We start from the raw sequence: 12,720 nt of genomic DNA, 5'->3' as shown, positions 1-12,720 counted from the left end.
TAGGATAGTCAAAAACTCGGAACAGGTATCTTTATAAATGATCAACCGGGATGTGACCTTAAACCCACACTAATTAAGTTCGTACAATATTAGATTGATGATGGGATAAGAGCGAGACCCACCCCCACCCACATGAATATGTGGTAGTAGGTCGATATGCTGCAAGTCTTTTGGTAGCCTTTCGTCGTCCTAAGATTAATCTTCTTACATGATCCTTTTAATTAGTAATTGCTACTACGGATGGTGGTACGCTTTTGTTTTTAGTGTCTTTTTTTTTTTTTTTTTGGTTATAGAAGATCTCAGTTCCTTCTTTGTACTCTTACCTAAGATGTGAGCATATCTTCCACGTGAGCAGCTTTCTTTATCGACAATGTTCATGCTCTGCAATCAGAATATAGCATTGTGTGTCCTTTCTTCTTTTGGCTACTGTTTTGATTACTCTTTAAGAGTAGATTTAACCAGCAAGAAGTGGAACTAACGAATAGTTAGCACAGCTGACATGGGTTTTAGCAAGATTGCCCAAGGCCCATAGAGATGGTGGGAATTGACACTGGCCGTTACTCCAGCTTGTAGAATATTCCAATTCACTGTGCATCAAAGAACAAACTGAAATATTGGGAAAATATCCGTTTAGGATTATGTACCAAAAGGTAACAAACATTACATTTTGTTCGCAATTGATCAAATAGCTAATTGTAGAAGGATGCAGAACTGGAAACAGGCACAGAAGAGGTATGATAATTTTGCCACATCAGCAAGGCTGAGGATCTTGTCTGGAAGCTCTTTCAGAGGTTTAATTCTCAATAAATCCTGGATATTTCTCCCATCTTCTGACTGTGTTGAGCGGTAGTTTTGTCGCGGAGTTCTATCTGATACCAGAGCTCATTAGTAGCTGGACATAATTATCTGGCACCACAAAGGTTATTAAGAAGCGGAGATAGGTAACTCAAATTATTCTGATGCTTTCTGCATGATATCTAGCCAGAAAATCCACTAATTTATAAGATTATTCACGATTTTCTGGCGATTCCTTAATGAAGAATCTGGCTGCCATAGTCATCATTGAACTTGTCATAACGGTGGGCATGGAGATGGGCAGATGGCCTCGTATTCCTTAACGCCACCTCGATGTCCTTTGGAGTGACTGGACCAACCGCAGGCAACTCTGCAGCCATAGAAAAACAAATCTATAATCAGTCTGTTGTTTGAAGAATAGGCACCGAGGACTGCAAGCACCTGTTACTTGCATGTAAGCCTTTTCTATAAGACCCCACTTATCAGCTATTTGAAAAGGTAAATGGGTGGAGAATATATGCCTTTTCAAGTGCACAAAATATCCAGAGATTTTCTCTACATGGAGGGCATATTCCCACAGTCCAGTATAGAAGAGAACGGAAGAAGTAAATGGTGTCTTCCAATGGGTTAACTCATGCATTATTCCCTATGCCATTGAATTAATTATGCATGATCAGCTGAATAGGACTTAGTTTTTAGTTGTTCGCTTCAAGTTAATGCAGGTACGTCAATGAGTCAAGTACTCTACACTAATCATGAAAGAAGTTTGATTTTGGTTTGTCCAATCAAGAGCAAGAAATTACAACTGTCTTGCAAAACAAGAAAGAGACTTCTATCTTATGAATAAGGGTTGGTTAGTAAAACATTCATAGGTCATTCTTAAAATTTCATGAACACATAAGAGCATTAGTAGATTCTGAAAAGCTTAAAGAGAAACATTACCATCCTCCCGGAGTCTTTCTTGGTTTTCTTCCAAAAATCCCATTAGGCGTCTTAGTGGCTGCATGCCAGCCTCCTTGCACAGTAATCTAATGTCAGAACCTGAAAAACCTTCTGTCTTTTCCACCAGAAGATCATATGGAATCTCAACTTCCCCAGGAACTAGTGGCAACAGTTCCTCAAACATTGCAAGCCTAGCTTCCGGCTCTGGGAGAGGTACAAGGATCTGTCTCAACGTAGTCAGGGAAAGTTACAGTGGAAAAAATGTAGTTATATATTATTACTGTCATGGCTTTCAATGTCAAGACACATATCCAATTAGACTATCCACTAGAAAATGTGATTGAAATGCAGCAGATACTGCATTATACAGCCTAGCATTGTTAAACAATGCAAGCTAGTAGACAAACAAATCTGGGATAATACAAGATAACAACAATTGCCCAGTAAAAATTATTACTCTTCGTTACTTCTACTCGTATAGTCATATGTTTTCTTTCGTAAATTACTAAATTTCATTTCTAAAGACTAGAAATCTAGAATATCTCAGAAATTGATACTGTGGTTAAGCAAAAGTTATGATGTCTAAGTGGTAATCCTATCATTTGCTCAACACAATTTGAGGATACGCGCTTCTCAAGACGCCGAAGCATAGCCGCGTCCAGTTCCCAGGGTAGGTTTGTTGCTGCTAGAACAAAAACAAGCTCATCTGTCTTTGTCAAACCATCCATCTGCATCAAATCCACACTAGCCACAATAAATTAAAGAAAATACAGCAAGTTACATATCATAAACTCAATAGGTGTATTTCTACACTATAATTATCTATTTCATATTTCAGTATATAGAAAAGTAGTTATGCGAAATAGTCATACACACTTTTCTTCTTTACTTGGCATAATTTACTGCATTTGTGAGTGACAACATACATAGCCATCTTCCTTCCAAAAAATAAAGTAGAATTTTAAGGAAAGCTCAGTGACTTTTGACTCTCATCAATGAACTGTAGAATGATTAGATGTTGCAAAAGATACTCATGTTCAATATCAAAATGATAAATGTTAAAGGAAGTTATTAGTTGTCACTCATTAGACAAAAGAACAGGCACCAAAAGCTGGAAAGAGGGGATGTGCACCAACCTCAAGTTTATATACTTTCTGCTCTCTCCCTGTAATTAATTTAGCTCTCTGAATAAGGCATCTGCGTGCATAGCAGGTTATACCAATTCTTGTATATTTGGAGTCTTAGCTAGCCTTGAACTATTAACCTTAGACTTTTAGAATTCAAAATATAGATGATGTGATATCTCTTTATGGTATAGCTACTTCATACCATCCCTAAGCAAGCATATCAAAGAAACATCAGGAATATAGTGACATTTATGGACTATATATGTATTCATTAGTTAAAAATCCATTGGACTAATTAGTTTCTAAGGTTTTCAATTGATCTAATGAGGTCTACTAGGCTAAATATCCTGGGAGAATAAGAGGTCATTGTACTATCTTTTCTCTATGTACATTATGATGAAGCTCGTTAAACTGAATTGCACAAAGCCTTTCCTCCAAAAACTACTTAAATAGAAGTATTTCTTCTATCCCTTGGATAATTACCTGTATAAGGAGCTCAGTTTTCAAACGTCGACTAGCTTCATGTTCACTACGTGCTTCACCACGTTGACTAATGATTGCGTCAATCTCATCAAGAAAAATAGTAGATGGTGCATGGTGTCGGGCAAGTTCAAATAAAACTTTCACCAACTTCTCTGAATCACCTGTGGATATTAAGAACTTTCAAGCATTGATCAGATAATTTAAGTGATTGAAACTGATGGATAAGCATTCAAATAACCAATGTGAATAGTTGGGATATATAGCTTTGTGACTGTCGTATGAGAAATTTGTTAAGATGATTCACAATGCAGAACATCAAAGCTTAACCTACATTGAGGTGACAGTCAAAACTCAAAAGATCTTAAATTTTTTAAAAATAAATGATATTATTAATTTAATAAGTTCCTTGAGGACCTCCTATGAACATCAATATATCCAAAATTCCAGGCAGCAGCAAAATTCAGATTGTTCAAGAAAAATGTCACCAGAGCTTTCTTTTATAGAATATGCTACTTTTCGGTGATTTGTGGCAACGATAGATCTAAGACAAATTTTAGACCCATGTACAATTAAATCATTAAACATGAAGTTTAGGAGGATATTGTGCTAACCCAAAAAAAAAGGAGGGCATGTGCATTGCACGTGCACATGCACCCCCTTCCCTCTCTCTCGTTGTTACGCTACAAGAGGAGTGGCTGTAGATTTCTCAGCCGGCTCAGTCGCTTTCTGAATCAAAATCAAAATCCAAAATTTACGTTTATAAAAACACTAACCCTATTCCTCTCCTCCCCATGCCATTATCTTTCCCTCTCTTTTTCTTATTAACCTCGTCAGAACACGAGTGGTTTGATTGGACCATCGGAGCACCGCTAGAAAAATCAAGGAGCACTCTTCAACTCACTCGTGGTGATTTTTTAGCACGTGGACTATTTCAATCATTTCACTTAGACTCAAGTGAGTGAATTCCCTCACTTATTTATTTATTATGTCATCTATGTGCAAATTAAATATTACGTTATCTGTGTGCAATATATAAATTAGTGCATTGCTATTCTTCGTGTAAATAACAATTATATTGACCATGAGTAATTAGTAGAAAACTTATTAGTGATTAATATGACTTAGACAACAATCCACGCATAAATTATTCTGTAATTTTCTGTAGTGACTCAAATCTATCTAGAAATTCAGGAGACAATCCTATTTTAGATTATTACTATAACTTTCTTAGATGATTCTGGCGAGGTTTCTCAGGTTAGATCGAAAAACTTTCTATGATGACTGTAATCTCTCTCAACAGTTAATGGAAGAGACAGAATATATTTATCACTTAATTACACCTCATATTGATCCTAACTGAATCCACAAAGAGGAAAAGACTTGAATGTCATCTCGAAATGACTTTTAGTTGATGTAAATAAATGGGCCACAAACTCAAATGAGACATGACACTTATTTAATATTGAGAAGTTCAGCATATTATCGGTTACGATACACATTATTATTCTGTTCTTTATTATTCTTATAATTATTATTATGAGCATGCTTAGTGTTATACGTTTACTATATATCGTTGGGCCTTACATTCTTTTAAAATTATGCTTATAAATTTTGGATTTGTCTAATATTTGAGTGGATTCCACTTACTAAGCTATAGTTATTGACTCATAAAATTCCCCATAATATTTCAGTAACTGATTAGCATGACAGCTAAGCGTGGTGCATCAGAATTCCACCTCCACTTAAGATTTGATATTTCCACATTCAATTGTATTACTTATTTATATGTCAAAAATTATCTATTAATTTAGTTTATTTAGTGAGACATTAGTTGTTGACTCACGGAATCCCGCCTAACATTTTAGATACTGGCTAGCGTGGCGACTGACGGTAGTGAGCCAATACTCCACCTTCGCTTAAGATTTGACCTTTTGTGTTTGGTTGTATTAGTTATTTATGTTTCAAAAATCTGTGTTAATTTGGTGAGATACTCGTAGTCAGATTTGGATATTGTTATACCTTTGGAGTTTTATTAATTTGAAGTAAATAGTTCATAGTGAATTCCTTTTTACCGTGGAATTAGAAATTTTTATTTGTTAAGACTTTGTGTATCTCAAGTTTATTGAAAAATATGGCTAGTCATGATTTCGAATGTCGTGACAAAGTTGATATCAGAGCCAGAATTAAGTCACCCCTTTTGAGTTAAGTGGAGGTCGAGTTGCAATGAGCTGAAATTTGCCATAAACTATTATATCATGTTTTAAGTAGAATTTTTATTATCTTTATTTGTAAATCTTGAATCGCATTATGTATATACACTGCCGTCAATGAGGAGCTATTGCGCAAAGTATATCTCTTAATAGGAGTAAGGTGAAATATTCAACTCCTACTCAGATGCCAACTTTTGCACCGACCTTTGTTACTGTGTCTGAGCCAATGAGTGCCCTTATACCTACTCCTACTGCAGCTATAAGATACAGTAATTTCAGCACTTCCGACTCTCGTTCAGGCTATTGGAGGGCAGTCATAGCTGACCTCGACCTCAACTACATATGAGGCTAGGCCTCTTAATCTGAATAGGGGTACAATATTTGAGAAGTTCCTAAAGGTGTCTCCACCTTCCTTCAAGGGAACTACTAATCCGATCAAAGCAAATGCATGGCTGCTTCGAATTGAGAAGATTTTGAAAGTTTTGAGCTGCACAGATGATCAGATGATTGCTTTAAAAACCTATATGTTTAAAGACCAGACAAAGCAATAGTGGTGAATAATCGAGTGCCTATACATTGGAAGGGAGAAACTGAATAGAGATAATTTTCAGAAAATCCTCTTCGAGAAGTATTATCTCCAAACCTTAAAAAAGAAGCATGATGAACTTTTCAAGTTGAGGCAGGGAAGCATGTGAGTGGTGGATTTTGCGGCTATATTCACTGAGTTGCTACATTTTTATCATTGAAGGAAAGTTACGGTTAACCATCAAGGACAGGATCACTCTTCGAGTGTCAGACACTTTCTAAGATTGTGTCTAAGGCACTCTTTGTTGAGAGGAGTATTAAGGAGCTTCATCAGGAGCGATAACAACGGCACCCACATAAGAGGCAAATGAGCTTATAGGGACAGAGTAGCAAAGATGGTCAGTCTTCTAGGATTGGGAATTGATCGAACTCTTTTGGGGGAGGTTTCAGACAGAGTTAGTTCAAGCATTGCTCAAGGTGTGGATGTTTTCATTTGTCTCATCTGCAATGCAATAGAGTACCCTCACACTATAGAAGGCTCGGCCATCTGATAGATTTCAGAGCACTCCGTGGTGGATGGCATTTAGCTTCTCATCAACCATCCCAGATTGGAGCAGCTAGCAACATACCACCAACATGCATTGAGAATCAAGGATCAAAGCTAGAGAACAAAGGGCAGGTATATACTTTAACTCAAGAGGAGGTCGAGCAGTCACCATATGTGATGCACCTTGTTTATTTATATTCTCCATACCTACTAAAGTTCTCATAAAATTCTGGTGCTACTTATTCGTTTGTTTCACCTACTTTTGTTCATCTATTACCTATTGCACCAGAAGTCATGAGAAAATATTCAAAAGTGACCACTAGTAGGGAGAACTGTACTTTTTGATCATACTTGTAGATCTTGCTTAGTAGAGATTGATGATAAGTAATGAAGCATGAATACGAAAAACGGATACAATACGATACAGATACGGGGATATGACAAATTTTCAAAAAATAGAATATAATACGTCTAGGATATGACAAATTTTCAAAAAATAGAATATAATACGTCTAGGATATGACAATAAATAAATTATATTCTAATAACAACTATACATGTGTATGTGCATAATATAATATATATATTCTAATGACAATCTACACGTAACATTGCATTCAATATTTTAATATATCTATTATCTACATAAGCATTTAATAGTAAAAATGAGAGTAGTAGATATCAAAGATAATTAGACAAAGAATACATCAACACACAACAATTAAAACACCAAAATGCGAATAGTAGATAGCATTGCATTCATATAATATTTACCTACTAATTTAACAGAGAAAACCTAGTATTTTCTCTATTTTACAGAGAAGTCTCGTTCAAAAATTTAGAAAAAAAAGAGAAAAAGGGGAGAACGACATGAGAGTGAGTGAGGAAAATTAACGTGACTGAGGAAGAATTTAGAAAAGAAACTGAGAAAGTATTGTAGGAGTGAGGAAGATACTGGCATGAGAGAGAGGAAGATCGGCGTCGAAGGTGTCATTGTTAGCCATCGAGGGTGTCGTCGTTGCTGTTGAGGTGTCGTTATCGGTTGGTTCGTGTAGAGAGAGGAGCAGCATTGATGGTCATTGAGAGAGAGGCTAGGGTAACTATTTAGAGAGAACAAAAGGGGCTGCAAAGGGAGGGGAAATCAAAGTGTAATAAGCTTAATGAGTAACTGGGTTGGGGTAAGGGGTTTATAAAATTAAACCCGCCCCGATTACCCATTAAAACCAAAAACGTATTCGGTCTATATCCAGCCATATCTAGCCCATATCCGAAATAAAAAATTAATTATTTTAATTCTGGATACTCTAAAAAGGTATTGAATATGAATACTTCACCCAAAATGGAACATTCATGCTTCCTAGATGATGAGAAACTACTTATAGACCTTATTTGTTTAATTTTGCATAACGTTGAAGTCATATTGGGCATGGATCGGCTATCTATACATCATGCAATAGTTGATTGTAAAATGAAGTGTCATGCTCTCTTTTTCGGAGAAACCAGAATTTTTCTTTCATTATGAGCGAAAGATTCCTAAAACAATATCATTTCAACCCTTTAGACAAACCGATTGTTGAGAAAAGGATGACAAGGTTATTTAGCATCTGTGGAGGGAGCTGAACGAGTAGAGCAAAATATCCATGAACTTCCCGTTATGAACAAGTTTTCAGACGTGCCCCTCTGATTACCAACCTAGTCTTTCACTTGATAAAGAGATAAATTTCACCATTGTTCTACTTCTTGACACTGCACCAATATCAAAGGCACCATCAAAACTTAGAGAGCTGTAGATAAGGTTATGAAATTTGGTCTCAGAATCGGAATCAACCGTTATAAAAAATGATACGTATCAGTTGTATTGATCGTATTAGCCGCCCGTATCGGATCAGACTATTTTTAATTAGATAAAATTTTAAATATGATTTAGAAATGCAAGAAAGTTCCTAAAAATTTAGAATAACAAAAAAATAAGAAAATAAACATTAGTATGAAGCCTAAAAACTAAAGAAAAAACTCACTAAAAAGTTATGATGAATTCTAACTTGAATTTGACAAAATTTTATATTCGTAAATTACTATTGCAAAACAACAGTAAAGATTAAAATTTGATTACTATTGTTCAATAGCAATATGAAAAAAGAAGTTAAAAGAGTGGGTGAGAAAGAATGAAGAGAAATGAAATAAAAAAAACACTTATTCGAGTTCACCAGAGTGAGGAATAACCAAAGGGACTAACAGATATGCCTGCATAACAATTGGAAGTGTTATTATAGTACAGTAGCCCGGTGAATCTCACTATTGTTCTGTTAATGATTATCTCTGTTAAATTGGAAACTTCAAATTTGTTTATAAACAAGCAAGAAGACAGCCAGAAGTCAAAACAATAAAACTGAGTACAGAATGTAGATGTATGAATGATTCATTGTGACATATCGAATAACGTAAGAAAATAAATGCATGCTATGTGCTCACATACCACGCCATTTACTGACAATTGAGGATGCTGAAATATTGAAGAAAGTAGTCTTGCACTCAGTAGCCACAGCTTTTGCAAGCATCGTCTGATATAAAGAGGTACTTATTCAGATAATGTATTCTATTTAACATATCAAAGCTAAGTACTTAAGACATGTTACTGGACCAGTTTGTATTTTGCAGGATACTATATTATTATAAGATATCTTTATTCACAATTGTAATATGGTGGGAATGAGAGTATGAATCACATGATTAGAAGAATTGCAACACATAGAAATGCAATACAAGCATGCAATCTGATATAGGAGCTAGGTACTGATAGTGAGCAGGTACCGCACACTGCACTTCAATGTTGTTTAGTACTCAGACCAATGGACGTGCAAAAGCAAGTCATCGGATATAGAAAGATGTAGCCTGTATTAGCGGAAGTGTAATTTGAACAAGATACAGATCTAGAAGACGAATGTAAAACATGATCAGACCATAATTCTAGCAATTTGTTCTTGTTGGTTCTTATCACACTAGACCAGCCAGCCTCTGAGAGCAAAAGACTTGTTACTCTGTATACTGACCACAAAGTTCAAACTTGAAGAATCTTCAGGTGCCGGTATTAAAAGATTGATTTGAATTAGATTTTCTTCTTTTATTTTCAGACTTACTTTTTATCTAAAATTAGATTTGTTTCTAAAGTGTCATGTTTGATTAAAACTCTACTGGGCTGTTATTTTGTTTTCAGATAAGTTCTGTTAAGATTTGGTTGATCTTTAAGGTAAAAGAGTCCTAGTTATAGATTAAATAGGAAAGATCTTAAAAAGTTCTAAGTGATTTGATGTAATATGCTCATCTCCATATATAGAGGTGAGGGAGTCCAATAGTGAAGAGAAAAAAAGATCATGAAAAATTATAAGTATAATTTTTGTGGAGGATTCCACATTTATTCATTTCCCTTTCTACACTCTCTTCTCCTTGTCTCTCCTCTCTTTTGTGAGTGGATTCCACACTTTCTTCTTTCTCCACAAGCCAGGTTCTCCCACAACTAGGTGGGTTTGATCTTTTCCCCCCACGGCTTGGTGAGCTATCTTCAATCTTCCTATCTATCTGACCATGCCAGTATGAAAATGATATTTAGAGGCAGAAAAAGAGATATTTGGAGTGGGATCTAAATACTCCTTTATCTTTTACTGTATCAGCATGTGTTCTCATCCTTAGACCACATCACAAATCCTCACAACCAATAACAAGACTGATAGACAATTTTATAGTACAAATAGCCAACACCAGAACTTATAAGGGAAATGAGGTATAAAGTGTAAACACATTGATATATAGGCTACCTAGCATCATTACATGATGTATGTAGTGATGTAAGCTATTGACAACTGATACTTTCTTACAAACAGAGTAAGAAATACATGGATAAGCTTATACATTCAGAGCAAAGTAAATGAGTCTGAACAGTACTGTCTTGCAGCAGAATCAAAGGTAATTTTGTGGTGAACAAAGTTATAAATAAGTTTAGAGATTTACATCTCTAGAAAAAATAGAAATTCTTTTGAACATAGATGCATACAGACCTTCCCTGTTCCTGGAGGACCAAAAAGCAAAATTCCTTTCCATGGTGAGAGAAGCCCAGTAAAGTACCTAGATACAGCATATTAAAGGCAAAACAAATATAAGTCCTCATGCAAATCAAAACTCAAAAGTTGCATTTTAAGCTGCATCAAATTTTAAAAGCTAAATAAACAACAAAAAAAAATGAAAGGAAATGGAGAGAGGACAGAAATACTTATCTATGAATTTGCATGGGTAAGCTACCACCTACCTGATTCCTTTCCACCATCCAGATGATAATAACTATTATTAGCAAGAATGTATGATAGTAGTCAAAAGATTCTTTACTAGGGCTAAGTTGTTTTTTCTGTCTTCAAGTTAGATTATGTCTTGCTCAGGCAATGAAGTAGAGATGATTGTGTAGAGTCAAATGACATGCCAATAACAAAGACCAAGAAGGTCCCGATAAAATAAAACCTACTAATAGTGATATATTACTATAAGACGAGCATAATTTGAAGCTATAAATATTGGCATTTCAGTGCACTACATAAAAGGAATTTTATTAACTAGTTTATTATAGCTTGATTAGGAGATAAACAGAATACCTACTTTGGGTACTTTATAGGCATGACTACTGCTTCCTTGAGAAGGCGTTTTGCATTTTCTAAGCCTTTGATACTTTCCCATTTCACATCTGGGCTTCCCCGGATTATATCTCTGAAAAGAACAATAATATGGAATTAGTAATCAGTGCCTTCAGGACTTTTAAGTGGCTTGCAATGAGGATATGCCAATATTTGCCCATCTAAATCAATACAGCTACAAAACTGAAATCAAGAAACCAGCTAGTTATAGTAATCATTTAAGTACAAGAAAATTACCTGCACAAAGTCTCCGCTAGGTTACGCATCTCTGCAGATTCAAATGAAGGAAGCAGGGGTTTCTGCCTAGAAGTTTAGATTAGAATTAGAAATTTCTCAACAACAAAAAAAGAATCAAATAAACTTCTCTTGTGCAGATACCTACAAAATAGAGAAGCCATTGATATGGTTATAGTAGGGAAAAAAAAATTCTAAATCTACTTAAGATCATTGCAAACAGGATAAACGTCCAAAGTTTTCCTAGAGGATGAGGTTTACTACAGAAACCTACATCAATTATTAGTACCCAAATTAATTACCAAAATACCATATTAAAAGACAACATCAGATCTCCAGTAGAACAAATCACAAATTTGTGAATGCTTTGTGGATGCATGATTGCGCCTAAATCTCAACAGCGTAATTAAATGCCACTAAGTTAGTCATTTTCTCAAACACTAGAAATAAGTTTATCATCAAAACATAATAAAAAGAAATATATGTTGTATTCTATAGAGACTCTCACGGTGTTTCCCCTCTATCCGAAATAACTCCCGGTGGCATCTCGCTTCTCCTCTCCTGTAGAACACCACAATGTACTGAGTTCTTCAGTCCAAACACTCGTCTACCGCTAAGATCCCGCCAACGGAAACCTTACCTGCTGCTCAAATTGCTCGTAAACGGCCAAATCGGACGTCTTCTTCTTGTTGCTCCCATTCCCATGAATCGCGCCATTAGAATAATTCCCATTATTATGTTGCGATCCAGACTCCTCCACCTCTTGATTCGTTTCCTTCTTCCGCCCAAATTTCAGGTTGTAGAACATCTTAAAATCCTACAAGGAGTAAGCGAAGAAAACCAAATCATTGCGCCACCGATCGATAAAAACGAGGAGAAATGGAGATTTATTAAGTTAAATTAAAAAGAAAGCGAGGTATTCACCTCGAAACTCCAGCGAGTTGGAGCCGGGTCTTCTTGCATCGCGCCTCGATCTCCACCACGGCGAGGGGTTTCCTTTGTAAGTTCCCGGTAGTGGAGAGAGAGGAGGAGAATGAGGCCCACTTCGCTCTACTTCTCTCAGGGGGGCACACACACTCTCTATATAATAAAAGAAGTTGGCACATGAGTTGAGTTAGTGCGTCGTTATTTGATGTAAATATCGGAAGGAATTTGCAAAACGCAACTCATTTAAAATTTGA

The 12,720-nt window shown here is 35.8% G+C and overlaps 1 protein-coding gene across 1 annotated transcript; it reads right to left on the bottom strand.

Moving 5' to 3' along the window:
• Window positions 1-594: 594 nt before the first annotated feature.
• LOC140766193 (uncharacterized) lies at window positions 595-12,615 on the bottom strand. The gene is made up of 11 exons (XM_073105654.1): window positions 12,464-12,615; window positions 12,180-12,356; window positions 12,048-12,100; window positions 11,543-11,608; window positions 11,271-11,378; window positions 10,682-10,748; window positions 9,106-9,190; window positions 3,348-3,508; window positions 2,364-2,465; window positions 1,738-1,960; window positions 595-1,165 (listed from the first exon to the last, which is right to left on the bottom strand). The coding sequence occupies exons 1-11, from the start codon at window positions 12,500-12,502 to the stop codon at window positions 1,032-1,034; spliced, it is 1,215 nt and encodes a 404-aa protein (XP_072961755.1). The 5' UTR covers window positions 12,503-12,615; the 3' UTR covers window positions 595-1,031.
• Between the last annotated feature and the right edge of the window lie 105 nt (window positions 12,616-12,720).

This window comes from Typha angustifolia, chromosome 8 (genome assembly GCF_048772165.1).
Source record: "Typha angustifolia cultivar Huaian chromosome 8, ASM4877216v1, whole genome shotgun sequence".
Classification (NCBI taxonomy): Eukaryota; Viridiplantae; Streptophyta; class Magnoliopsida; order Poales; family Typhaceae; genus Typha; species Typha angustifolia.
This window is presented reverse-complemented; position numbering and strand designations above follow the sequence as displayed.